The sequence below is a fragment of the Triplophysa dalaica genome, chromosome 7 (assembly GCF_015846415.1).
Source record: "Triplophysa dalaica isolate WHDGS20190420 chromosome 7, ASM1584641v1, whole genome shotgun sequence".
Classification (NCBI taxonomy): Eukaryota; Metazoa; Chordata; class Actinopteri; order Cypriniformes; family Nemacheilidae; genus Triplophysa; species Triplophysa dalaica.
In genome coordinates this window covers 17,749,845-17,776,563 of record NC_079548.1, presented here as the reverse complement: position 1 = coordinate 17,776,563, position 26,719 = coordinate 17,749,845, and the positions used below count along the sequence as shown (strand labels likewise).

Sequence of the window (26,719 nt, the reverse complement as noted above, 5' to 3'; positions counted from 1 at the left end):
TTCTAAATACGGTCAAATAACATCAAACAGAGAAATTGGCGCCACAGCTGCCAGGAAAATTTTTATTACACTGTAACTTTATAAAAAGAAAACAAAAGCTTTTTGTAACATTAATCAATAAATGTATTGCATTTGAATGTCAAGTCGAAAATGACACAAGCCTTTCTTTTGTATCGTTAATAGTAATATATTTTATTTCATTTTATGTATATTTTTATAAATTCATCATTTACTCACCCGTATGTCATTTCAAATCTGTATGACTTTATTCTGTAGAAGACAAGAATATATATTTTTTGTCCACTTGAAGTATAACACAGACATCTCAAACACAAGTCATATTACTTACACATGACAAAGTGAGGAAAAAAACATAACAGATATATACACATAAATACCTATTAAACAATATGTACAGAGATTAAAAAAAAAAAAACGCTGTTGGTAACATTGACTTCCAGTGTATGGACACAAAACCCTTGAGACTTTTCTCAAAATATCTTCTTTTGTGTTCCACAGAAAACAGGGTCATATACAAGTTTTGAATGACACGAGGGCGAATAAATAACTGGCAGATGCTTTCATCCAAAGTGCAGCAACATGCATTTCAGTTGACATGTTTTACATTATTAGGGTTTCCCTTCAAATCTGACCTGCATCCCTATAGTCATTTTTGCATAGTTTACATTTAGTCATTGCTTGTAGCTAAAAACACACACACACAAAAAGAAAACAGCACAAGCATACAAATAAACGAATTAACGAACGTTAACACAACACACGTGCAGCTGTATTATATATGTCGTGAAAATGATATAGCGCTCATAGAGATGTCAGTGACTCATCAAACTCACTTCTCACTGATACACCATCAAGTCCGCCCAGCCCATTCTGTCACTCATCTCCGTTCCGCCCCAGTGCCCGTCAGCCTATGAGAACTTGCCTTGGGAATCTGACCAAAAGGCGGTTAAAGCATCTGGGGCAAGCCGATGAAACTCCGCTAACTATACTTGTGAAAGACATGCGCGTAACGTGACACCTCACAGGTGCAATTAAGAGCCATCAAGCGCATCAGACAAATGACGGCGAAAATTGACTAACTTACTGCCTCTCTTAGGAAATTAGCGGAACATTTAAGTAAACTCGAGAAGACAATTAAAACATCTGGGCTACCTTACACCGAAAAAGTTTTCATACAAATTTACAATTAACAAAGCTGAGTGTTCAAGTAATTCATCACCGAACGTGAAGGTTAAATGGATGGATGGCTTTTCTCTCGAAATTAGGAGCCACAAATCAAACGAGACATATAAGCGAACATCCCCAAATTCCTTTTATGACATGTTAAAAGCAGAGCGGAGAACATGCATGAAACCGCGAAACGACTTTCATCAGCAGACTTCGCTGCGCTCGCTGAGAGCTGTCAGTCGCGACGCAGCGTTCCCCAGTCACCAGTGCGGGCATGTCCGCCGTTCCCCTTCTACAATACGCAGAAAACCCGCTTCATCAGATCCCAGCGTAACCAGACACCCACACACTCACTCTTGGCCCCCTGCTCTAACAACCTGCCCTCATGCACCCTTCACACATAGTGCTTTGGTCTGTATGATTGAACAATTACCGCCACGCTTAATTAAGCCGCGTCTGGAGAGCGATGCGCGCATGCCGGTGCGCTCTTAAATCTCGCAGAGACTTTCAGATGACTCGGTGACACTGGACATGAACAACTTGCACTTTCATGGTAAATAGACTTCAATCACAGCATTCGGAGCATAGCTCAGATCTGTTGGGATAAAATGTGAAAGAAGAAGGGGGGTCTGAAAACCCAATTTTCAACAAGTAGGGAAAGATTACGGCCTTCATGCATTCTCTTATAGAAAGTTATTTTTTAGATAATAAACAACAACAGTCTTACAGTAGGTGTTATTGAACGGTAGTTAAAAGCAAACAGTACAAACCAGACTTGAGGCTTTTATAGCTTCGTGGTTTTATTATTTAAAGCGATACACAAATGACAGACGCTCCCAGCAGATGAACAGCACGTTTTTATCATCTTTTATTTGTAGCATTTTTAAAAAATATGTCCAATGCTTTGTCTCATTACAGATTGTTATCAATGATGATGAATTGTGTCAACAGTGCATGACACTCGGAGTTAAAATGAAAGTTTAAAACGGATGTCTATGTTGTTGCTTCCATGCGCAAGACCTTCAGGGATTCTGCAATCATGGAACTGGTGTCGATCTGACCGTAGATGCCCACCAAAAATGCTTTGTGGAGCAGAATATCAGCATGCTCTGAAAAGAAAAATGCAAAGAAATGTTATTTTTGATACAGTTACAACCCAACAGCATAAACGAACATTAGTGCGTGTGCGTTCACGCTTTTGTGGCCCAAAGCTGACATCCGGTGCACATGCGCAAAGAATAGAGTCCCTGTAGACTATTTCTGATAACAAGCTAGGGGAATAACTTTAGCTCGCGAGTTACAAGTATGTCTAGCCAGTATTATTTTGGATTATCAGTAGAAGAGCCGTTACTTGGCTAAACTTAAATGCAGCAAAGTTACACGACCCATTCAACAAATTGTTTATTTATTACAATTATCATACAATAAAATAAAATATGAATATTACTTTGAATTAAATATAAACTTATAAATCTTTGATATAAAGTTATATTATAAGCCACTAGCCAGACCTATCAACAAACACAGACTGGAAGTTAACTCCAGGCCAGGCGCATGTGTCCGATGAAACAGTCTATGACAAAAGAAACCAACACCCTTAGAAAATATTCCAGGTTTAACGGACCTTCAACATTATCAAGAACATCTTTGGCATGCTGCCGTCTCCCATAGAACGATTATGACTTGCATCACATTTTGCAAAAACAAGCACACAGGGCAAGGCATTTGTCTTAGGATAAATGTTTAAGACTTTAAAAAAACTTTGGCCAGATACCAGCAAGGATATCGGAAAGGGATGAACACAACTATCCACAAAGTGCGGTTTACACAGAAAAATCCACCCACTACAATTACGTCAGTGAAGCTAAACTACATCCACCCACGACAGTCCTACTCGACAGAATACCTTGACAGAGCAGCACATATTCCGGCAGGTTCCTCAGGGCTGTCTGCACCACATCAAAGTTCCCGCTGCCCAGACAGTACATGAAGGTTGGCAGAAACTCAGCAGCCATGCTAGAGTCAACAAAGATAACAAGAGTCAGAATGTATTTGTTACATTTAATTTACATTCGATAAACATTATACAATCTACGGACTCTCACCTGGGGATATTCTGGATACACCGCAGGGCCAGACTGAATGCCATGTTACGGCACACCTCCTCAGGTGAACTCATGAGCCTCTGAAGATCGTTCTGATAAAACATGACATGTTACATGTACCCGTTTAATTTTATTGTTTTTAAGAGTGCAATGCTGCCATGTACTTACCACAAAATACTGAATAATTTCAGGATTCCTTTTGGATTTCTCATCCACTTCCGTCAATCCCTCGAACACATCTAGAACAAAATACACCACACATCATTAATAAAATATAATTAAGAATTTAAAATGTAAGATATACAAATAAAAAATAAAGAAGAACATTTAATGTATTTACTTTTCTCAATTTTATTTTTAATAACTATATAAAATTATTAAAAAAAGCTTGGTTGATATTTTCTCCTGAATAAATCAATTTCTGGTTTGAACCAACCCATTCCATTTCCCCACAAAACAGATTGTTCAAAGTACTATTGTACAGATCTCACCCTCAATAGCTTCTCCTCTAGAGATTTTCTTCAGGCATTTGGTCATGTCGGCTGCAGTTAGGGGCAAAAAGGCTGAGATGTTGACCAGCTGGAGGGAACCTGATGACGAATCATCTACTGAAAGTACATATAAGAGACACAGGTTTTGGAAAAGAACATATTACACGTTTCCTTGTGATATTAGGTGTGCGACTCCTCACCATCTCTGTCCTCTGCAGTGCTCTCCGAGGAACCAGACTTTACAGGCAGAGTCAATCCAGCAAGCAAAGACTTGAGCTGCACCAGGTCTGGATTCTCAGTGGACAGACCCCTGTAGGAGTGAAAACACCAGGAGTACATTTACATTCACGATCTAAAAAGAGTGACTTTAATAATGCAAAAACAAACAAACACAAATAAAAGTCTTACTGGAGAACATCAGAGTGTTTCTGAAGGAAGGGCACAGCAGATGCTGCATCGTGGGTAATGTATTTCTGGATGAACTGTACAAATTTATTTATGATCGGCAAACGGGATGATCTTTTAAAGTTCTGCAAGAAAATGGTTCGAGATTCATGCTCAGTTTAATATCTTTCAGTGGATAAGAAAAGAATATGAAATATTCAGAGTATATTCAGCAAATATTAAACTAATGATATATTTAATCCCCCAGAAATGTATTGACATTTTTCAAAAATAATTACAATCATTAAACAAATGTATATTTTTCATTTAATAATGGAGGTTTATATTATGGCTAGTGTTGATGAAGCTCTTTCTAATTCTGATGGCTTGCTGCACCTGTAGGACTTTGATGAAGGACAGCAGACAGTCCTGCAGTGCCCTCTGGTGGTCAGAATGGAAAACCAGCGGCTGCAGCAGCTCCAGGATAGCCAGGACATCACTGAAGAAGGTGACGTGGTTCTGTTGCCTGATCTCATGCATGTTCAGATGGATGCGGCCATGCAGGAGAGCAGCAATCATAGACAGGTGTCTGAAAACACACATCACTCTATTACACTTAGTAAAAACACAGAAGACAAGAACAGACATCTATTTCACTTTTTTAATAAATGTACTTAATCTTACTGTGCACAATTTACCAGTGCTTGTTTTTATAGCCTTTAATACTATATATATATATATATATATATACATATACATATACATATACATATACATATACATATACATATACACATGTCTGGTTTATTTTATCCGTGGGGAAAGTCCATAGGTGTTTTGATTTTTATAATGTACAAACTCTATATTTTATCCCCTAACCCTTCCCCTAAACCTTAAGTTTCTAAAAACGTTGTGCATTTTTAGATTTAAAAAAATATTGCTTTGTACGATTTATAAGCTTTTTTGCTCATGGGGACCTCAACTTTGGTCCTCACGGTGACACAAGTCCCCATGAGTTGGTGTGCATTCAGGTTTATGTCCACAGTGGGGCTATAAAAATATAATAAATATTTTTTTAAAGTTAAGTTATATCATCTTGGAACCAAAGTCTTCTATATATAGATATGAAGAGCTCTTTTCCAAAATGCATTAAGTGCCAAAATTAAAAAAATGAGTTGAATGAATGTAATGCCATTTTGCTGTGTACTAAACCTGTTCACTGCTCCATCAATGTTTCACGCCAAATCGCTATATTTCCTTGTTTAAAATGTACTGCAAGATGCAGTTTCTTTCCAAAACGCTATAAATCCCAAACCTGTTTTTAACCTAAATGCAATATGTCCTCTCGACCAATCAGAATTCACTCGTTAGTGGTATTTGTATGTGTTATTACTAAATTATTTGTTGTATGTGGTGGAAAATATTGAAACATGAAATTGAAAATATTTATTTTATTTTAATAATTAGTTTGTTACTATTTATTTTATTTGGCTGTTATTTATTTCATGAATTTGCATTTATTTGATTTATATTAATTTATAGTACGAGTCCCTGATGTCATATGTTTCATGTTCTCTTGTTTGTTTGTTTTTAAAAAGAAATAAACCAAAACATTTTTGAAAAAAGGATGGATTTGTAATGAAAACATTTTTTTTTGAATTTATAATCGACAATATGTTCAATGTTCAATGTTCAGACTGAGCCAACAGACCATTTTAACAGGATAAATTGAATATAACAAAATGTATGGGTCTAGGTAAAAAAAATTTCATTTTCATGAAAACTATTAAAATGGATTTATAGCGTTTTGGAAAAGAGCTCTTCATATATATATATATATATATAAAATAATGACTTTCATCTTTAAAATGATTTCATGATCAGGTCATATAGATGAAATCTGCCAACAAGTATTGAATATTATGTTCAACTCGGAAATTTGTCACGCTGAGTCGGAAATGAATACCAATAGGTTTCATGTCTTTAAAACCTACTGCTATATAAAATCCAAGTATGATAAAAAGTGCTATGTAGCAAACCTGAGCAGAAGCACCGGGTGGGACACGGCCAGTTTCCTGCAGGCCAGATTAGCATCGGCCACACGGTTCTCGGCAGATTTAGAGTCTCCTGTGTCAGCTAGCAGCGTGATGAGACGATGCACCAGAACATCCAACTGAACACAAACCCAAACACACCCACTATAATCATCACAACCTCTGTTAACAGGAGCTTCATGATATCAGGTGTCACCTTGCAGGTGCTGCCGTCGGCTGCTCCCTCTCCGCTCAGTGAGGCCTCTGGTAGGCGGACGTGATGGACGACCTCTGGAAAGTGCAGGTAGATCTGCAGTAGCAGCGTCTGACACCTCTTACTCATTATACTGAAAACAGACAAAAAAACACTTAACTGTGGTTTTATAAGAATACCACAAACACTAAGGTACAAAATAGTCCGCTACAGCCCGTGAGACATTTGCATGGTGTAACTAGGAAAAAGCAGCGATGATGGTTTACAACTAGGCATCCATGTTATTAGCCACTAAAGAACACTCGAGAGGCGCTCACAACTGCTTGTCCAATCAAGCAGAGTCCTGGCTAACCACATTCAGTTGCCTAATTGTGGTTTATGCCTGTTAATCCGCTGTTGTGTTCACAAGCTAGATAGAAAAACTGAACTCCCAACAAACACACAGGCGTTTATCCCACTAAACACACTTTACCCTGTGTAACAGACAGCTTAGCTCCACTTAAAAATACTGCATGTCTTCGTCTGACCCTGTCCCAAGTTTTCCCCCTCATTAAGGGGGTTTAATAACCAAAGGCACATTCATGAAATGAATGCTGCTGTCTGATCTGTCTGACAGCCCGGTCTGAGTCGCGATTCACAACAGAAGCCAAAGGAAAAGCTGGAGTCTTAATCCTGCATTCATTATATTACGCCGAGCTTTCTAGAAGATCACAGTAGCGAATGACTTCAGCTGCCTCTCATTTCACACCACAAGAGCTAATTACAGCCCCTCCCACTATTGTGCCCACTGCGAGTGTTTCTCTTGTATGATGTGTGGCCTCTAGGAAGAAATTTCAGGGTTTAGGAATGTCTGGATTTGTTTGGTTGCAACATTTTCATTGGCTGGTTTTTAGAGGGAGCAATGTGGGCGATGATCTATAAAATGCCAATATAGTTATTGAGTGAATACAGTGTGATGAAGGCAGGAGGACACAGATGGTTATTTATTTAAATTGATTTTGTGTAAATTCTTATGTCAATTCAAAGCTGCAGTCCATAACCTTTTAGAATTAAAAATATATTATAAAAATCATGTACAATTGAAGTACATTTTTATGGAAAATGCCAATTTGGCCTAAATCAACATAAAGATAAGTACAAAGTAACTTTCAATTTCGTTTCAAACAGAGGTTGGAGGTCAAAGTATTTTACTTGTAATACAGTGTTTTATTGACATTAAAAGGGATAGTTCACACCGAAAATGAACATTTTCAAATGTGTATTTCTTTGTTCTGTCGAATTTGAGCAATTGTCAGTTCTGAGACATCATTCACTACCATAGTAGAACACTTTTAGTTCTGTTAAACACAAAATACGATATTTGTAAGAATTTCAAAGCAAACAGCACCTTTGACTACCATTGTAATTTTTCCTACTATAGTAGTCAATGATGTCCCAGAACTGAAAATGGCAAAAATTCCTCCAAATATCTTTCTCCGTGTTCAACAGAAAAAAAGAAATGCATAGATGTTTGGAACAACTCGAGGGTGCGTGAATTATGAGAGAATTATTTTTTTGGGTGAACTATGCCTTTAAGCTTCAATCAGGCCGGCCAAAAAATCTACCGTTTCATCAACCTAGCTGATGTTTCTTTCTTTAACTAGACAACAACTAAGAAACGGATATAAAGAAGACAAAGAAATTGAATTGTATTGGAACAAAGAAAGCCTGTGTACTTGGTTGTCATTTCAACTGTGGCTCCAAAAGTTGAAGTGACTTCTGAAAGGAAGTGCTCACTGGTCATGTTATAAAGACAGATCCCGTTGAACAAAGAATGTATTTCCCAAAAGGAACTGAGAGAACATACCTGTCTCCCCACTTTTTAACACAACTGATGAGATACTCTGAGACTTTCTTGACATTGTCGAAGTCTGAGTGAAGACAGCTGTGCAGCAGAGGCAGGCGGGACTGAAGGAGAGAACAAGAGACCTGGTCCAGATTGCTCTTGGAGGTCGGTGAGTCACGGCAGTTCAGTTCTGACTCAGACAGGATGAGATCCACCAGACTTATTAGCTCTTCAGGGCTCAGCTTCAAGACGAACTTCTCAGTGCGCTTCTGCGGAAACACACACACAACCAACACGGTCTCTTACTTTGCTGTGAACATCTTACATCCTAAAGAGTGATAATTTAGTTTTACATGATTTGACGAAATTATGACTGGACAGGCTGTACTGTTAAAACCTTTTTGCAAACAACAGCTCACTCCACCCCTCCACACTCCCATTAGACGTATCATACATTTTCATTTTACTGTGAGATTTACTTATCCTGAACGAGAAGTTTTTATTAAGGCTTCAATGGGATGACAGACCCTGGTTAATGGCACAAAGACTATTCTATTCTATTTTTTTTCCTCTTCTCTGTGTGTTGCAGAACACACCGCTATTTATTCATTCTGAGCTCTCGTGGATCAGCATTGTCGTGTTTGTTACATGGATATTCACACGTTTTTCTGCAGAGCATCATGTCAGACTTTCGGGCAACTTGTTTGACGTGCACCATCAGTATATGGTGCACGTTTCACTGATTTTAAACACATACGATAGTTTTGTCAGAGTTTATAATGCAGAAGCGGTGTGGTGTCATTTGCCTGTCAAATTAGCGCTTTACAGCTTTAACGAATTTGAACAGAAGTTCAGCAATATATGAGAAATGCACTTTATTTGCACGCATCTCCTTTCATGCGTACTCTGAATTTATCGGAAGAGAGACAGAGAATGCACTTAGTCTAAACTTACAGTCTTGTAAGAAAAAATCTTCTTTATGGTTCTACCCAAGAAAAAAATGTCACCTACATCTCGGATGGCCTGAGGGTAAATAAATGGCAAATTGGAGATTTTGGCTGAACTATCCCTTTAAGACATAGTCTCATAAGTATTATATAGCATTTCTGTCAGTTTATCCTCCCAAAAATTACACAGCACATGTAATCTTCATATATATATATATCATATATAAACGTGGTCATAGTTGTAACATCAATACTGTGAAGTTTCGTCCATTTTCTGTGTGGACTGAAGTGGAATTTTAAGTATGTTTACACAGTGCAAACTATTTTTTAGTGAGGAAAATGCAAGTCCAGCCAAACCTGAGGAGTTTTCTGGTCTCGCCCCTGCCAGATCCGAGGAATGTGACTGCAGGCCCACAGAAAGTCTAGAGCTGAGGTTGGGTCCAGCCTGGAGAACAGATGAAACACATGCTCAGTCAAGTACAGCATAGGAAAGATGACAGTGCCGGGAGTTATTTGCTCACCTCTGCTCTCGGTTTTGGTTAAGCAGAGAGCTAATGCACTGATGCAGTGTGCTCCAATTGGACTGGTGTGTGAGCAGGGCCAACAGATACGGCCTGTAGGAGGGGGTTACATTCACACCACTGCCTTTAACCTGAAACAAACAATGGGAAAGTTAACAATAAGCATACTGTCAAGTCCACATTACAGGCTTATCATAGAGTTCCCACTCTACAGGGTGGTACATGGTTCCCACTCTTAGCCAGATGTCAAATTCCCTGACTTTTCCATGACTCTCACTGACTTGCAACATGAATTTCCATGATTTATAATGAATGAAACCTAGTCTTTGAAGTGGTCGTTTTTTAGCCAACGCTCTTGAAATGTACACTTTAGTTAAGAGCTACAGGTGACTGCTTTGACTTGTGTGATTTCCAGATGACAAGCAGGAAGGGAATAAAATGGTGCTGAAGATAACTATAACAATACGCAAAAATGTGTTACAAAACGACCTAAAAATACAGTTGTGACAAACAAAAATCCCTGATATTCCATGACCCGTGGGTATCCTGCTGATATTAAAGCAAACTATACCGCACAGGTGTGTTCAGACCAATATTCTCAGATAAAATAGCACAAATACATTGAATCCTCCTCTTTTAAAATTTTCAAGCAAAACGATCAAACCAGATCAGATGTGCTCTTTGCCATTTTAATGCAAAACATGCATCAGGCGGCCCCTAAACATCTGTGTGGCCCAACAGTACAACACACTGCTTCTTAAACACTGCCCACACCCACTTACATTGTCACAGTTCAGGAATGTCTTTTTTTTTTACCTTGTTTTGAGCAAAGAGCAGTTTCTGCTGAAGATCCGAGCACACGGAGGTCACCTCGGGATCAAGAAGTTCCAGCCAATCCACCAACAGCCCTGAACACGAGCCAGGCTTCTTTGACTCAGAGCTGCCAGAGAGAACACACGCTCATCAGCCCATACAATACACTGTGTTCTCAATAAATGTCATTAAAATATAACAGTCATGGAATTGGACAAACTGCTCTATAGAGCTAATTTTGTAAATATTTTATGTCCTTCTGAAAAGAAACATGAAAACATGACGACATCTTAGTTCTGTGTCAGACACCGTAGTGCTTCAAAAGGGTGGCGTGAGCTGTTGGTTGCAATTCGCAACCTCTCAACTAGATGCCGCTAAATTCACACACAGGGAATTTAAGTAACTAATGCAAGTTTATTTTTCTTACACGAATGGCAGAATTTTTGATTGTTTAATACATGAACAAGACTTAGGTTACACATAGGTCACTTAGCTTGTCAAGGAAATGCATCTTTATTTAAGAAGTTTTAGATATTTGTCCAAGAAAACAACACAAAAGTGCTAAGCGTGTAGATACAAAAAGGCAAAATTCAATTGATTGTTCCATTGCAACACGAGCGCCCTGCGTTTCCGCCATTTTTGGGTGAGACTGCTTTTTGGTATCAAAGTGGCAATATCAGCTGCTTTGTTAAAAAAATTAAAACATTAAAGCTGAAATTCAACCCGAATGATGATAATACATGAAACCATGTCAGTTCAATCAAGCATTTTCACCCAAAATGGCAGCAGCCAAAGTTTCGCCTCTTAGTATCTATACTCATTCTGCTTAGTAAGACACAACATGTCTAATGAAGCTTCTGAAGACTTAAAATATGAGATACATCAAGAGGGTTAATAATAACAACAACATTTTCTTTTTTTTAGATGTACTATTCCTTTAAAACCTTGGGGAACTACAGGGGTGGACAGGGTTCCCCTGCTGCAAAGCCAGTATCCTTTAGTAAACACTGACTAATGTGCTTTTGGACTCACTATGGTAACTTGTGCTGTTGGATGCATGATTGAAAGAAAGCATTTACCAATTTCTACTGTGTTCGATCCCCACCTAGAAACAGTATCACCAGCACACAGTAAGGAAACCTATGAAGTGTTGTTGGCCCAATGTCGAGACAAAAGTGACTCATCGCACTCACATTTTGGAATCCACCTCTATTTTCACCCCTCGCTCCTCTGTTTCCTGCAGCAGGAGAGAGATCACCATGGCGACGGGGCCCGCTGTGTTTCCGGGGTCTCCGGTCTCCGTACCGACGGTCATAAGCATGGACAACAGCTCCTCCAGATACGGGGACTTAACCTCCATCAGCCCCTGCAACACTGCACACAAACACGTTTGTTTTTATAGAACGCCAAGTGTTCTTGAAAGACACACACGGGTCCAGGAATAAAAAACAAGCCAATCACACACAGCAAAAAAAAGAACCACCTCACCCCTCTTTTCTGAGTAATCGTCCCCCAGGCCCCCAGCCCCCCCACAGTAACGTTCATGAGGGTATAATGTCTCTTTCAAACTTAACCCCGGTCGCTGAACGTAAACAAGCTCTGCTGTGTGGCCCTGCTGTGTGTGGTTGTTTTTGTTTTGAGTTTTTAGGGCGGCATATTAAAACGTATAAAGAGAAACACATTCAGGACAGCGGCGATGATGCCGGCCATGAGTCAGACACAGCCTTCCGGAGAAACTGACTAATGCTGGCAACCAACACGCAGAGCTCGACTAACACTGGATATTTCACTAACCCTCTCTCCTCGTCTGTCAGACCTACGTTAGCCACAGATATTTTACAGACAAAAAATATTTTCCGTGGCATAAGTTGTTTTTTGAAAACCCGCTGTGTGGTTGTGAGAGAGGCTATTATTGAAGTTAATTACATGTGTTGGCTAATGCATTTAAAAGGCGTCATATTATATGTTTTCTTCTATGATGCTTTGTTTCCCTGAGGTCCACTTACAATGTGTGTCTCGTGTCGAAAAAGTCCTAATTTTGTATTTCATGAACATTTTGCCCATTTCACCATTTTACTTTTAAGTTTTTAAAGTGATAGGTAACCCACAAATATAAATTCTGTCATTGTTTTCTTCTGCAGAACCCCAGGGAAGATATTTTGAAGAATGTTGATAACTGGACCCCATTCACTTGCATTTGTTTTGTGTCCATACAATAAAAGTGAATGGGGTCCAGTGCTGTTCGCTTTATTTGTGCTCTGTGGAAGTCATAAAGGTTTGAAATGACAAGAGGGTGCATAAATGATGACAGAATTGTATCAGATTGTCCTTAGGGTGACCACCTGCTAATAAGCCCAAGGGGGGACAAGGGGTATGTTTCTGAGGGACAATGTGGGACACTGCCTGGCGCGGCGGTGCCCCAAACCCCCGGACAGACTCACAGATAGTGGTTTACCCATTTCTAGCACATACCACCTTACATGGTATATTAATAATGCCCTATTCCCCTAAACATGTGTAATTGCTGATGTATGCTCATGAATAGGCCAGCCAATGTATATTTTTTTAAAATAAAGATTCACAATATTTTGAACATTCAATGAATTGACAAATGCACTTCCACTTACGATTTACTTTAGCTATTTAATTTCCCCAGTCTTTCTTGTACCCACACCTTCTCTTTTTAATTAATGGCTCAGACCAGTGGCGTTGCTAGGCCCTTTTTAGGGGAGCTAAAGCCCCCCTAAAGTTCTAGCTCAGCCCCCCTAAAATATTGTGTGTAATGTAATCTGTACAAGAATTCAAGATCGCTTTATATTCCCCTTTAAAACTCTTATTATGAAAACGGCGTTATTTAGCGCATTCTTCAGTTCACACAGTAGCACATTGGAGTTAACGTCATTAGCAGAGTAACTTTACAAGGTGTGTTCATTAACATGACGTCTGCATTTTTGCCATTCTCTGTTATAAATGCATCTTAATATGATGTGGAAGCGATACAAGACCCTTTCCCATTCACTGTTTAAAAGTTTTATGTGCGTTCAGCCCTCGTTAACTATTTGTTAACTTTACCTCAAGCCAAATGAAAGCACTAAACACCAATGACGGCATACCTCGACGATCAAGATGATATTGTATCTCACAGAAAGTGTCATTAATGATGATGTGCTATAGTTATAGAGATGTGACGGTAGTTTTGACAGCTCCAGAAAGAGGACGGGCAGAGTTACTGTTGTTCAGCCCGGTGCGGCAGTGTTATTCATTGTTCTGAGTTCAGAGGAAATAAAAGTGTACAGAAGCTCTATGTCGCAGGGAAACATATTAAGTTATTTTTACTGAATAATGATTCAGCAGTTGATTGTGACATTTTATTTTATAAATTTGAAATAAAATTATTTGACTGTTGTTGTCACTTTGAAATATAAATGTTGCAGATTGACCGATTAATGTGATATTCATTTGAATAACAATAACTTGTTTTATGCTTTTCTGCATATTCTTTCTTAATGATTTATTTTAGTAACGTATACAATATATGGTGATTAGAGTGTGGCTTTCTCTCTCTATATATATCCTCATTGGAGGCTGAGCCCCCCTAATATTGAAAACCTAGAATCGCCCCTGACTCAGTGCGCGCGCTGTCATGACAACAACGGAACAACCTAGTCAGCAGTTCAACAGAGGTGTGGGTGTGGCAACAGTAGCGTGCTGAACTGTCAAGTAATGTTCGTTTGGTTGTCTGGGGCTCGAGGATATAGAGCGACCAACTTTTTTTTGAGCAAGCTTTGATTATGCGTGACACGGTCTCAATTTGCGGGACGCATGAATTGGGCTTCAAACGCTGTGCGCGCACGCGCTACGCGGGACGGGTGGTCACCCTAATTGTCCTAGGTGAACAATCACTTTACGAGAAGGTATTTATACCACCAAATATTGACATCTGTATGGTAAAAAACCTTTGGTAAAAACTTGATTTGCATCAAATTGCCCAAACAGCATCTAAACAAATGGTTTGTGCCTTTACAATAGTATTCAGTACTCACAGTTTACATTCCACTACATATTCTCTTTTATAAGATCATAATTCATCATGATAAGACAACCTAAAAAAACACATGGTGACTTAAATACCTTTTCTTATGAGTTCAGGTTCAACGTTGCATCTCTCTCCCGCTTTCAATGACGCAATAATGCCCCTGATCGCAACCTCAGAGTCACGTCTGTATGCAAGAGCATCAGCCAGGTGCAGAAACCCTGTACGAACTTATAAGAAAAAAAAAGAAACAATGAATCAATACAATCAGAGAGAAAGTTTGAACATTAAACTTCAATCTGCTCTGCGCTGCAAAGTTTGAGGTGTTACAAGGCACTTTTTTTATCAAAGCTAATAATATACCATGATAAAGACCCACTCACCATCTGTGATGCGATGTTTGTGCGAGTACTGAGCGGCCAGAGATTTCAGAAGGCTTTGGAGTGGTCCTGTTTCTACTGCCGATCTCTCCAGCCAGCTTAACGTCTGAATGACGGCGTTAAAGAACAGTGTGGAGAAGCCGACGTCTTGAGACACCATCCGCTACAAGACAAAAATGACTGTAATGAGCGGGAGATAAAGATGAATATGAAGTAAATATATGTAGATGTCATGCCTGGTAGAGATGGAGTTGGCGCAGTAGAGGGCAGGAGATCGTGTGGCTGTGATGCATTGCCATGACCAGAGCTCCAGCGTGGGTAGAACTCAAAAGGGCTGCTAGGGCTTGTAAGAGTCGTCCAGCAGCGCCGCCCTGCTGGATGTGACCCTGCCGTGCACGTAACACCTCTTGGGCCAAAGACTGCTGTAGAGCTAAAGCCAAGGGCCGGACCGGGGGTGGAGGCCAACGTGGATCCACCTGCAGTGGAAAAAGCTTAAGGGCGAGAAAGAAAATCCTCAATTTTAAATCAACTTGATTGAAGCTAATGACTAGAACTAGATAATACACAGATCAGAATGACATGATGTACCTGTAGTAGAATCGCCGCGAGATCGTCATCAGGGCCGATGACAGGCACCTGACTCACCGTTCTCATCTTTACCGAGCCATGAGGTGTTTCAACAGTAACCTTAGCCTTGCTCACGTCTGCACTGTCTGTAACACATTCAAATAGATCGAATTATCACATAAGCCCTGGTGGCACTATGTGGTAAAAACTCAGTAAAATACTTTGTCTATGATGTGTGTAGATGCTAACCTCTGCGTGGAGGAAGTGAAGCACTGAGTAAACTATGAAACGTGTGTCCACCTGTTGCTCCTCTCTCATGCTGAACCTCGACAAGATGAGCCATGTAGTCTACAGAAGAGTGATAAAGATGTAAACACATCAGAGATCATTTGCACACAATGAGTGATGGGATAGTGGAGGCGCAAAGCGAAATGAGACATCCTCACTTTTATCCATAATGTTCTGCTCAAGAGTCTGAGGATCATGGGATACGGCCTGGTCTAGATACTGTAGCAGTTTGCTCATGCTGGAGACGGGGATCCCAAAAGACTGGACGAACAACAGAAGCTGCTGAGGCTCAAGGTCCTGAAGGGCTGTGGAAAGAGTTTGAGAAACAAATAGAGTTGTCCATGACTACTGTCTTTGAGCCAGCTATTTAGTTCCTTAATAAGTTCAAATACATTTAAAATTTCCAATACCCAAACTGTGATACCCAAGTAAAAACTGAGAACATTTCCATCAAAAAAACAAACAGAAAAAAATCGCAATGGCATGTTACAACCCAAAGAAAATCCATTACTTGAATCCAAAACACCAAAACCTTATTAAAGACTAACTATTACAATGTCCTAAAAATTAAACTTCCTGCTGTGTGTAATGTTGCTATGTGTGAATGTAAGCAGTCTGCCAAGCTGTAAAGCCGAAATTGAGCGAATAACAAAGGCTTGGGAAAAACGGAGTCGACTCTGAATCACGTGAGCGAATCGTTCTACATTCAGTTCCGTGTCAGATTTGCGTCTCTCTGTGTAAAACCCAGATATGTTTCTTTTGCGACAATGCATACTAGACCTTCTGACAAATCAGATCAGAGTAGGCTGACAGGAAAGAGGGGATAAGACAGATGAATCGCCGAACGAATCATTTGAGAGTCAGTCAATAAGTAATGTAAATAATAACTGCCTATTATAAGAAAATGAAAGTGTTTTTACACCGTGTATATTACAAATCACAAAATAATTACTCTTTCATATTTAGTAACTGATAAATGACTTGCAATTCAAACTGATTTGGTGTTACTGATATTTTGGAAAAAACGCAGATTTATACAATGCAAGTCAATGGGCTCCAATGTTGTGGTTGAGAAAAAACTTGTGTGAATATCATTACGTGCTACTTTTGACATCATTGTTCTTAAATACATTAGCGTCCTCCATACCCGCGTCAACCAATCGGGACACCTCAGAGCGGATCATTCTCAACTTCAGCCAATCAGGCAACAGAAGGGCCTCCTCAGACGTGTCAACCAGGAAAGCAGTAGGAAGGGGCTTTTTGTCAGGAAACCAGATATCCAACAAATTGTAAAACTCACTCTCTCCTGAAAAACAACACACACTTACTACAAATCAAACAAAACATACGTCACCCTAGACCACCAACAGAGCAAAGACACTGACCTTTAGGGGGTCCCAGTGTGAGCAAGATGACCATGGCATGGACCACCAGAATGTGCATAGTAGCCGTTTCTCCTGAAGTCCATCGCAAGAACACTTGATCCTGCGACTCTGACTGTTGAGTGAGATATGAATAATGTTTTTCATAAACCAAAAAGAAAAACAATTGGTGCATCCAGCTTATATTCTCTTTACCCAGCTGTAAAGGTCCTCTCCCTCTTTGGTCTTCCTCATACGTCGGATGTAGGTAGAGAAGATGGATATCAGTGCAGAGAGAACGGCTTCGGACTCGGGCCTGCAGGAGTGCTTGGAAAACAGGCTGTTCATTATGGTGGAGCGCTCCACTATCAGACGTGCCACATCCTGCGAGACATGCAGAGAGAGGAAATGCCAGCCAGGACAGAGGAAACAGGAAGTGAGACAAGAAGTCGTTTTATAGAGAGATCATTAGAGCGCTACATGAGGGAATGATGTGAGAACTCATTTAACATGAGAAATCCTGTCGTTTTAAAATCATATGACCTCACCAGGGCCAAGTCATTGTGGTGTGACTGCTCCTCCACTGGTGCATGCTGGGAAAGGTAGATCAAGTAGGCACTAATGGTTTGAGGATCCGTTTCCACATGAATGGCCTGAAAATAAAAATCAACGTCTCAATGAATATCGTTTGAAACTGTCATGCATTAGCATAAACCATGAGGCATAAACACACTGACCTGCTGCAGGGCACTGGAGGTCAAGCCTCTTACGCTGTCAAACAGAGGCAGTTTGGGCAGATCCTGGAGGAGCCACTGGTAACCTGGCAGTAACTCTGCATCTCTCGAGTCTTCCTCCATGAGCTGATCTCTCTCCTCACCGTCCCTCAAGCCTCCCTCCGTCAGCACCAGAGACAAACCCTGAACCAAACATCACTTTTGTTTATCACAATCCTACAAATCTAAATGAACTTGAAGCTGGTAAATGGATGACTTCTGAAATACCTTCATGGCCAGCACTCTGGAGGCCACCTGAGAAGAACTGAGACGGCGTAGGAAATAATCCAGGACCTCACATGTGGTCTGTTCATCAGCTTTAGGACCCAACAGCAGGTCCTGTAGTCGCCCGAGCAGCTGCCTCTGTTTCTGCTGTCTCTGTGAAAAGAGAAAATCATGATCAATTTTAAGACTAACATATGAAATATGACTGTTTAATTGATACAAAAATAAAAGCTTCCTTAAGTGCAGCTAGACACTATAAAATTACTTAGGAATTCCTTGTGAAGTACTTAAGGGTACAGTAGCACACTAAAAAGTGTTTAAAAAGGGGTTACAGGAGTAGTTCACTTTCAAAATGAAAATTCTGTCATCCTTTACTCCCCGTCTTATTATTTAAACCTGTATGACCATCTTTCTTGCACAGAACACAAAATAAGATATTTTGAAGAATGTTGTTAACAGCCCCCCCCCCCCCCCGCTGTGCGGTTCTGTTATTGACATTTTTCAAAATATCTCCTTCAAATTATTTAAATTAGCTTGACTATTAAAAAACGTTTATTATATAATCAACTCAAGATATATAACTTTTATTATTATTTAAAGTTATATCAAAAGTAATAATTGATATGAAATGTGAAATAAGAGGTTAGCCTGAGCTTCACCTGTCTTTTCTTCGCTCTCTGCTCTTTGCTTTCTCCTTCCTCATCATCATCAACGGAAGCAGCGTCATCGGCCGCATCGTGGAGGAGGAATTCACACAGGCACTGAACGGGCAGCACGTCCAAGGAACCTTCGCTAGACTGGACGAGATCAGCCAGCCATGGCATAGACTGAGAAGAGGCCTGGATGAAATCAGAAATGAGCGTTAACCAGTTAGTCACGACTCCATATAAAGAAAAAACATGCAAGTGAGTGTGTGTGTTTACTTGTCTCTGGATGATATTGAGGAGGAAGTCAGGGCTGCGGCTTCGGCACAGCAGATGGCCCAGTCGCAGGGACTGGTTGAGGCTCTTCACTTGCTCCAGTATGTGAGGAGGTGGTCTCCGTGGGGGTCCCCTGAACACAGAAGAATACCATAGAGCGTATGTATCACCAACCTGCATTTATGCGTTCAGTGCTTATCGCTAGAGAAACAAACAGGAAGTCATACTTTGGGTCGAGGCTGGTGAGCTGGGACAGCAGAAGGCTGTTGCTCTCCGTTATAGTTTGCTTGGTGGAGGCGGCAGCCAGGTGGCTCTCAAAGGCCAAGATCTCCTGCCTCTCCTTCTGAGAGATCTGCAGCTCCCGGTTGATCATCTCAGTTTTGGTCTCTTCGTCAGCCACCGTGCACGGAGGGTAGGAGTAGTTACTTAAGAAAAAGAAGAAAAGTTGAAAAACGTAACGACAGCCACATTACAATCAGATCATGTGAAGAACACTAACTTTGTCATAACCATCTCCATCAGCATTTTCAGAGAGGGGTATCCATCCCAGGCTGCCAAACCTTAAATCATCAGCGATAACATTAACATCACAGAGCGATCCAGTGGTCTTAATACGATGAATTGTGAAATCCAAAATTGCATAATATCCGCCCATACCGATTTTCTGAGGGTTGAACGCTGCCACCACAAGCAGCAGGAGCCAGGCCTTCCAGTAAAGCGTCGATATGGCCAGATTTGGAGGTTGATACCTAACATGGAATACTAAAGTCATTTCACCACCCCCGAGTTAAGACATCCCAGCCAAACACAGTGGTGGACGCCAGGATCAGTCCAACCGCAACTTTCAATGCTAATAGCCCATGACATCCGGTAATTATTTGGCAATACAACGCTGCTGAATCACAGCATAGTGAAAAACAGAATAAAGTGGGTGAAAGGTGAAAGCCGTACCCTGTTGGCAGCTGGATGTTCTCTGGGTGATGGTACGTACAGAGGTTCAGCACGGCGTCGATCAGTTGGATCCTCTCCACCCGCAACACCTCTAGGTCTACATCGTCAAATGACCATTTGTGTTCACATTATCATGTTTGAAGTACACACAAAGCAGCTCTTCAAACACGAAGTGCCTTCGGCCGTGTCTGCTTATCAGTGTTCGGCACCATTTTTTTGAACAGTTTGGCATTTTACACAGTATATTAAACGTAAATGTAAAATACCTAAATGCACATTCTTTCCAACCAGGATTATCTCACCATCAGACTGAACTCCGGCGGCTCTTTTAACCAGGTGATCGGCCAGCTCCATGGCATCGGCAGGGCCCAGCGGCAAATCCCGTGACAGACCGATCACCAAGACGCGCATCAGTGTGTCCTCCAGCAGAGGAACCTCAGAGCACAGCCGGAGAAAGAAACTAAAAAAGAAACAAGACGCCTGAGCTCAGACCGGACACAAAAGCGTGTATTATTCACTAAATTCCAGAGAGAGATGATCTCTTACTTTCTCTCACTCTCAGGCGGCCAGTTATCCCACTTGTAATATGTTTCAGGCTGCTCTGTGAAAAGCACCTTGTGGAGGCTGTCCGAAGAACAAAACCAGTAAAACAATATTCATTCATTTTGAGTCTTGAACAAGCCCTGTAACATGCAGTACATATAGGGATAGGAACCATACGTACCAGTGCACATAATCTTTAGCTCCGACTTTGCTGATGGTAGGAACAACAGAGTGCAGCCACCACACAGCATCTCTCTGGATGGCAGCGATCTGGTTCTGAAAGGACCTCAGCACCTCCAGGTCTGAAACAAAGACACGTATGGATCCTTCTTAGTGTAACAGTTCCAACCATATGACACACGAGAAGTCAATGAGAGATCTTACTCTTCTTCTCTCCTTTGTCCCAGGCGATGCCGGCCTCTTTCACCTGAGCCGTGATGCCCAACATCATGGACACCGTCAGCAGATCTGTCACTTGGATAACAAAGCGCTCCTAAAGCAAGAAAACAATATAACAGTCATGCCTGCGTGAGTGTCCTAAAGTGCACACAGACAGAAGCTCGAGAAGAAGTGCTCACTTTAAACTCCATTTCTACATAAGTTGCCTCCTTTCTCTCCTGCATGAGGCCCAAACAAAAGGACTGGAAGTTGATCTCATGTTTGGTTTGTTTAATGATTTCTCTAAGCAAGGCACGGGAAGCACGCAGGTAATCGTCCTTGTTGGTCAGCAGGTCCTGGAATACCATGGCCAGAAACTGGAAGACAAAAACAAGCCAAAGAATATTTACTATGTAATGTGTCAATACGGCGGAAGAAGCTCAGAATCAAATTGTTAAAATATCTCAGGGGATTTTAAACAAATCTAAGAATGACTTTCAGTAATTCAATTTATTGAGATTTTGTGATTATTTAAGGAATGTTTCAACCAAAAATGAAAATTCTGTCTTCATTAGCTGGAGTTGTTTCAAATCTGTGTCCATTTCTTTGTTCTGATGAACACAATAGAAGATATTTTGAAGAATGTAGGAAAGCAAACCGTTTTGGGTCACTTTTGACTACCATTGTAACTTTTCCAACTATGGTGGTCAATGAGGTCCAAGAACTGTTTGGTTACAAGCTTTCTTAAAAATATCTTTCTCTGTGTTTATCAGAACAAAGAAATTGATACACATTTGGAACAAATCGAGGGTGAGTAAATGATGACAAAATGTATGACCAAAGGTATCTAAATGTTTCTAGATGTTGGTGGATTAGCACAAAGTTACCTTGGGTGCCTGCTCTGGGCTGTGCTGCAAGAGTGTATGGAGCACTTGCATATTATTTGGATTTCTGGCATTTGACAACTCATTAAAAATCACAAACTTCACCATTGTGCCCAGATTATCTTTGTGGGCATTCAAAAGCTCCCTGCAGAGAAGAAAAATTGACAGATGTGAATTTAAAAACATCAAATAACATATTGTAAATAGGCTTTTGAATAAGTCCTAAAAATACCCAGGAACACAGGACTGAAAAAGTGATGTTCACCTGACACACAGCATGTAGTGGTTGAGGAGAACTTTAGGTTTTAGACGGATCTTGATGAGGTTTGAGATCACCTCCATATCATCTGAGCCGTGTGTGTTACAGTTCATACAAAGAGACATGAGAAGATCCTGTGCTGGCCGAGTCAGCTGGACAAAAACACAAGTAACACCAAACAAAATCATCGGACCAGTGGTTTTTATATTGTCTGTGTTGAAGGAAACATTTTCTCTACATATTTTTTCATATATCACCCTTTCATGGTCACCCTTTATGTTAGTCTGTGTGTTTTGCATACATTTAGCCAACAGAAAATACTGTAAAGAGATTTTCAATTTTGACAACCCAGTGTTCATTTTATTTCCTATAAAAGTGGAAGTTTGGGACAAACAAGTTTTCAGTTTGTCAGTGACGATATTTTGACTAATGGTTGATCGATATAATATGGCTAACGTTGATATCAAAATTAATTCACTATTTATTATATTGATAAACTGATTTTAAAACTGATTTGATGAGACACCAGAGCATCCAGAGTAAAAGTTTGTGTTAACATAATATATGTCTGTGTACTCTCAGTGTATTTATAAATACACACACACACACACACATTCATATATATATATACACACGTATTCTGTAAACACAGACTCCTATTCTGGATGTGATTTGAGAGCCCTATCCATTAACAAAAACAAACAAAACATATTAGTTAAGAAACCACAATTTGGTTCATGTACCTTTGGATTCTGCAGCCACATCTCAAGTCTTTGGATAGCCATCAGTCGAACCTCTTTGTAGCCACACGTGGCTGTCAGAAGGCGCAAGAGGTTCCTGGACACGTTGTCCATAGGCTGTCGACGGTTCAGTTGGTCCTTCAAAACTTCTAAAACATACTCCTCCACACTTTCAGCCAACTCATCATACCTGCGGCCAAAGAGTTCAAGACTCTCAAACTTTCCATCACCAACTGCAGCATCCACACATATAACAACCAAAACCAGACGTAATACCTGGGCATGACCTGTCCATCATCCTCTGGGCTGAGTTTCTCCTCTGCAATTAAAAGCTCAGTCTGACCTTCATCTTCATCTGGTGTGGAAGGATGGGGGCTGTTCCCTAAAATACCGAACATATACATTATAAGAAAAACATATTCCATGCTTTGATATAGAAACAGGCTCATGGACACCAACCTGCACTGAGATCTCCCCCTGATCTCCCTGTATCTGTCTGTAGTAGCATACTCTTAGGAGGCATAGTGGTTGTGAAGGCGGTCTGGATGTTATCAACAAAAGTTTTACAGTGCGAACTGTCCACCCAGATACGCTCACCGAGCGAGTCCTCAATGTAGACCTGGTAACCAACACAATGGCTGTAAATCAATTTTATGATCAGTGTTATATTGACGTATGTCAAAGATATTGACCCTCACTTTGACAAATATCTCAGGCCAGTTTTCATCCTCTTCATAGGCGGCCATTAACAGATTGCAGGCCAGAACGGACACGAGGTTGTTTCCCTTGGCCTTGAAGTTAATGGAGGCATCACGGCGTAGCAAACTACAGAGAGCCTGAAAAAAAGACATAAAAGTATAAACCACATCTGAAATATTTCTGCCCTACAAAGGCAATGTTCAGTAACTATGCAAACACTGAAACTGAGAAAAATGCCTTTGAATTTTTTACACTAGAGAGTCAAACGTGTTGTGGGTATATTAGTGGATATGCATTTATGTAATGCATTAAATGTTTATGTTTTAAGATAAAAACCATGACCTTTGACCACCAAAATGCAGATCCTGCACTCTGCCTTTGGATGAGCCAACACAATTGAAACACTATTGCAAAAGCAAAGTGCAGTCTCTACAAGCTAAATGTGTTCATCCAGCTTTCTTCTTGTGTTTCTTGCTACATGTAATTTTTTTTAATAACTTATTAATTTATATCTTTTTATAACTTAATAATATTATTGATGTTTGTTCGTTGGGAATGTTAAAATTGCTCAAAAGTAAGCTTCAAGATTAAGAGTCATCTTATCGCAATGCTCCTTTAACCACAAAGTTTTTCTCATTCTGATTAATAGCCCTCTGTGAAATCCCAAAAACTGATGGGCAAGAAAAGTATTGGCAGTTGAAAAGCAGATCATTATTACTGAACAAATATGACTGGACATTAATTAAACTAATCACTTCTGTTATATTCACTGATTATTAAATAAAATATATATCATAGAAGCGGTTTCGTCCATCTTTGCATTGAGTTCATGTAAGTTTAATTTGACATCCAGTAGCCTGGAGTAGGTGGCGATAATGCTCCTGAGGAGGTATTCGTCATTAAACAGAAGGAAGAAGAAAGGTGGATTGACAGCTACTTCTGTTGATGCCGGGTGCACGTCGGGTTGTCACTTTGATGAGGAGCCAGCAAACTTTTGAGGGAGTAACACTTGTCTCTACAATTGGATCATCTGCCTGAAAAATGTCCGAATCGACGAACACCAACGCAATTATAAATCAGATTATCATGAGGAGTGTCAGAGTGGATATTGCCTTCAATGGAGAAGGTAGGCTAATGTCAGTTTAATTTGCTAGGGGCTTGCTAGTTAATGTTTCTTATTTAAAAAGCTGTCATGTGCCTTGCTAGAAGTCAATATTTTGCGATTTCCTTAGCCGTTTTTGGATTGTTTCATGGTAGGCTAGGTGGTTGGCTTGTCAGTTTTGAGTGAGTGTTACAGCTACCAATTTCTTTTCCCAGAAAGCCAAGATAAGATTGAACCAGGAGACTTTGTCACAAGAAAGAGGAGATGTCACAACGCTGGTTACAGACCTTGACTCAATTTTGCCCAAAACGTGTAGTTACTGCGCTTTTCGTTTGGACGCAAGTATACATTTGATCAGTTTGTGTGTTCCCTGCGAATTGAACTCCTTGGTCATGCACGCACCGTCTTTGAATGGGTTAGCTTAAACATTTTTATATTATAAAAGACAATAATTGTATCTACCTCTATGACACCTTCAGTGGCAAAGACATTGGGCTTGATTTTGGCCAGGAACATGAGGCTGAGGTAGAGCGTCATGTCAGGCTTGGCCCGGTTCATCTTCAGCTGTTTGACGGCCCCACAGAGAACACCCTCAATGCGGTCATCATTACCCTCTCCCTCAGCTGCCTCAATCTCATCCAGAAGAACAGCAGGAGAGACTGAAACACAAGCAAACATGTTATCTTAATACAGTCAAAACATTTGGATCAAAACATTTCAATGGATAAAACCAGTGATTATGAAAGTACTTAAAGTGACAGTTCTCACAAAAATGAAAAACACGAATTACTGAAATACTCATGCTCTATTTGTTTGGAATAAGGTAATCAACCAACATTTCTGGGACTAAATTGACTGCAATTGTTGAAAACATTCAAAAGGTTTGTTTTCCTAAATTCTTCAAAATGGCTTATTGTGTGTTCAACAGAACAAAACATTTTTTTTCTAATGTAGTCAATGGTGACCCAGAAATCTGAAGTTGCTATCATTCATCCAAATATCTTTCTTTGTGTTCAACCACACAACGAAATGTATACAGGTTTGGAAAACTTGAGGCTGAGTAATTCATGACAGATTTTAATTTTTAGGTAAACTATCCCTTTAAGTTAGACTCTTTAGATTTTTTGCTAAGTCAAAAAATATGTAGTTCTCCGTTGATCTTACCCTCAATAGGAACTACAGATGGCTCTTTGATGGAGGGAGAAATTGATCTTTTGTCAACAGCAGCCACCTCAGCGAGTCGTGAGAGGGCGCTGGGTGGAGTAGAAGAGTGTTTTGGCCGTTTGGATAGGCTGGACAGGCTAGAGGATGAGGGCAGGGATGAGGGTGGCTCTCTCTTGCGATCCGGAGGCAAACTCGTAGATGCCGGTTTCAGAAGAGCTGGATTTGCTTTTGGCTCACTGCTCTGACTCTTGGATCCAAGGGCAATAAAATCCCCTGGAGGTGGGTGACCTGAGGAACATCAAAAGACCATAAAGACACAACATGCAGGGATACTTCACCTATGGCTTTTAACTGTATGTAATCACAGTTAAAATACTTACCTGATGGTTTAGTACTGCTTGGGCGCCTAATGCTTGTAGGTTTCGGCCTATTCATTATGACACAATTTCAAGCTCGAGCTTAGTGAGACTGTAAGACATGAAAAAAAACAAATGGTTTTCATGTAACTTATACAAGACAAATATCTTTTGTTATTTATCTTCGGCCCCCACAGCATTCACTTTAGTAATCGTGCTATGAATAAGGATGATAAAACTTATGATTTACGTCCTTCTAGAGTTCTTACTTTAACTCCCTTTCAAAAGCATAAATATTTGTGCACAAGCTGTAACTGGTTGGTCTTTGCAACATTGTCTTGACAGCTAATGTATAAGAAAGACACCAATTAAATACACTAACGTTAGACGAAACTTTTGGCTAAAGAAATCGTCCGATGCATTATGTAACAGTTTAGGACATACAATAGACTACTACTTTAAAAGCGAAATATTTATTTTAATTTGTAAAAGCTACCTCAGTTTTCCAAAGGCTCTGCTACATGATTAGCAGTGTACTGTGTTTCTCCGTCGGCTGCAGTGAGGGATTATGCGCT

General features: G+C 40.2%; 1 protein-coding gene across 4 annotated transcripts; it reads right to left on the bottom strand.

Annotated features, from left to right (window-relative positions):
• Positions 1 to 2,032: 2,032 nt before the first annotated feature.
• ints1 (integrator complex subunit 1) lies at positions 2,033 to 26,719 on the bottom strand. 4 transcript variants are annotated; one of them, XM_056753204.1, is made up of 48 exons: positions 26,641 to 26,719; positions 26,169 to 26,256; positions 25,789 to 26,076; positions 25,087 to 25,283; positions 23,522 to 23,659; positions 23,283 to 23,442; positions 23,100 to 23,205; positions 22,827 to 23,013; positions 22,090 to 22,235; positions 21,828 to 21,969; positions 21,141 to 21,317; positions 20,947 to 21,055; positions 20,744 to 20,864; positions 20,566 to 20,643; positions 20,286 to 20,479; positions 20,020 to 20,116; positions 19,726 to 19,817; positions 19,568 to 19,628; positions 19,296 to 19,493; positions 19,072 to 19,201; positions 18,808 to 18,987; positions 18,152 to 18,301; positions 17,888 to 18,067; positions 17,699 to 17,803; positions 17,367 to 17,534; positions 17,175 to 17,286; positions 16,937 to 17,095; positions 15,948 to 16,094; positions 15,751 to 15,849; positions 15,523 to 15,647; positions 15,171 to 15,425; positions 14,938 to 15,097; positions 14,653 to 14,784; positions 11,715 to 11,895; positions 10,525 to 10,648; positions 9,709 to 9,839; positions 9,545 to 9,632; positions 8,262 to 8,509; positions 6,419 to 6,548; positions 6,208 to 6,341; positions 4,565 to 4,757; positions 4,193 to 4,314; positions 3,985 to 4,094; positions 3,785 to 3,901; positions 3,462 to 3,532; positions 3,294 to 3,385; positions 3,095 to 3,204; positions 2,033 to 2,297 (listed from the first exon to the last, which is right to left on the bottom strand). In XM_056753204.1, the coding sequence occupies exons 2-48, from the start codon at positions 26,221 to 26,223 to the stop codon at positions 2,182 to 2,184; spliced, it is 6,615 nt and encodes a 2,204-aa protein (XP_056609182.1). In that variant the 5' UTR covers positions 26,224 to 26,256; positions 26,641 to 26,719; the 3' UTR covers positions 2,033 to 2,181. The 4 variants fall into 4 exon arrangements, with proteins under 4 accessions (XP_056609182.1, XP_056609183.1, XP_056609184.1 ...); XM_056753205.1 differs by having other exon boundaries at positions 3,785 to 3,898; XM_056753206.1 differs by having other exon boundaries at positions 20,322 to 20,479.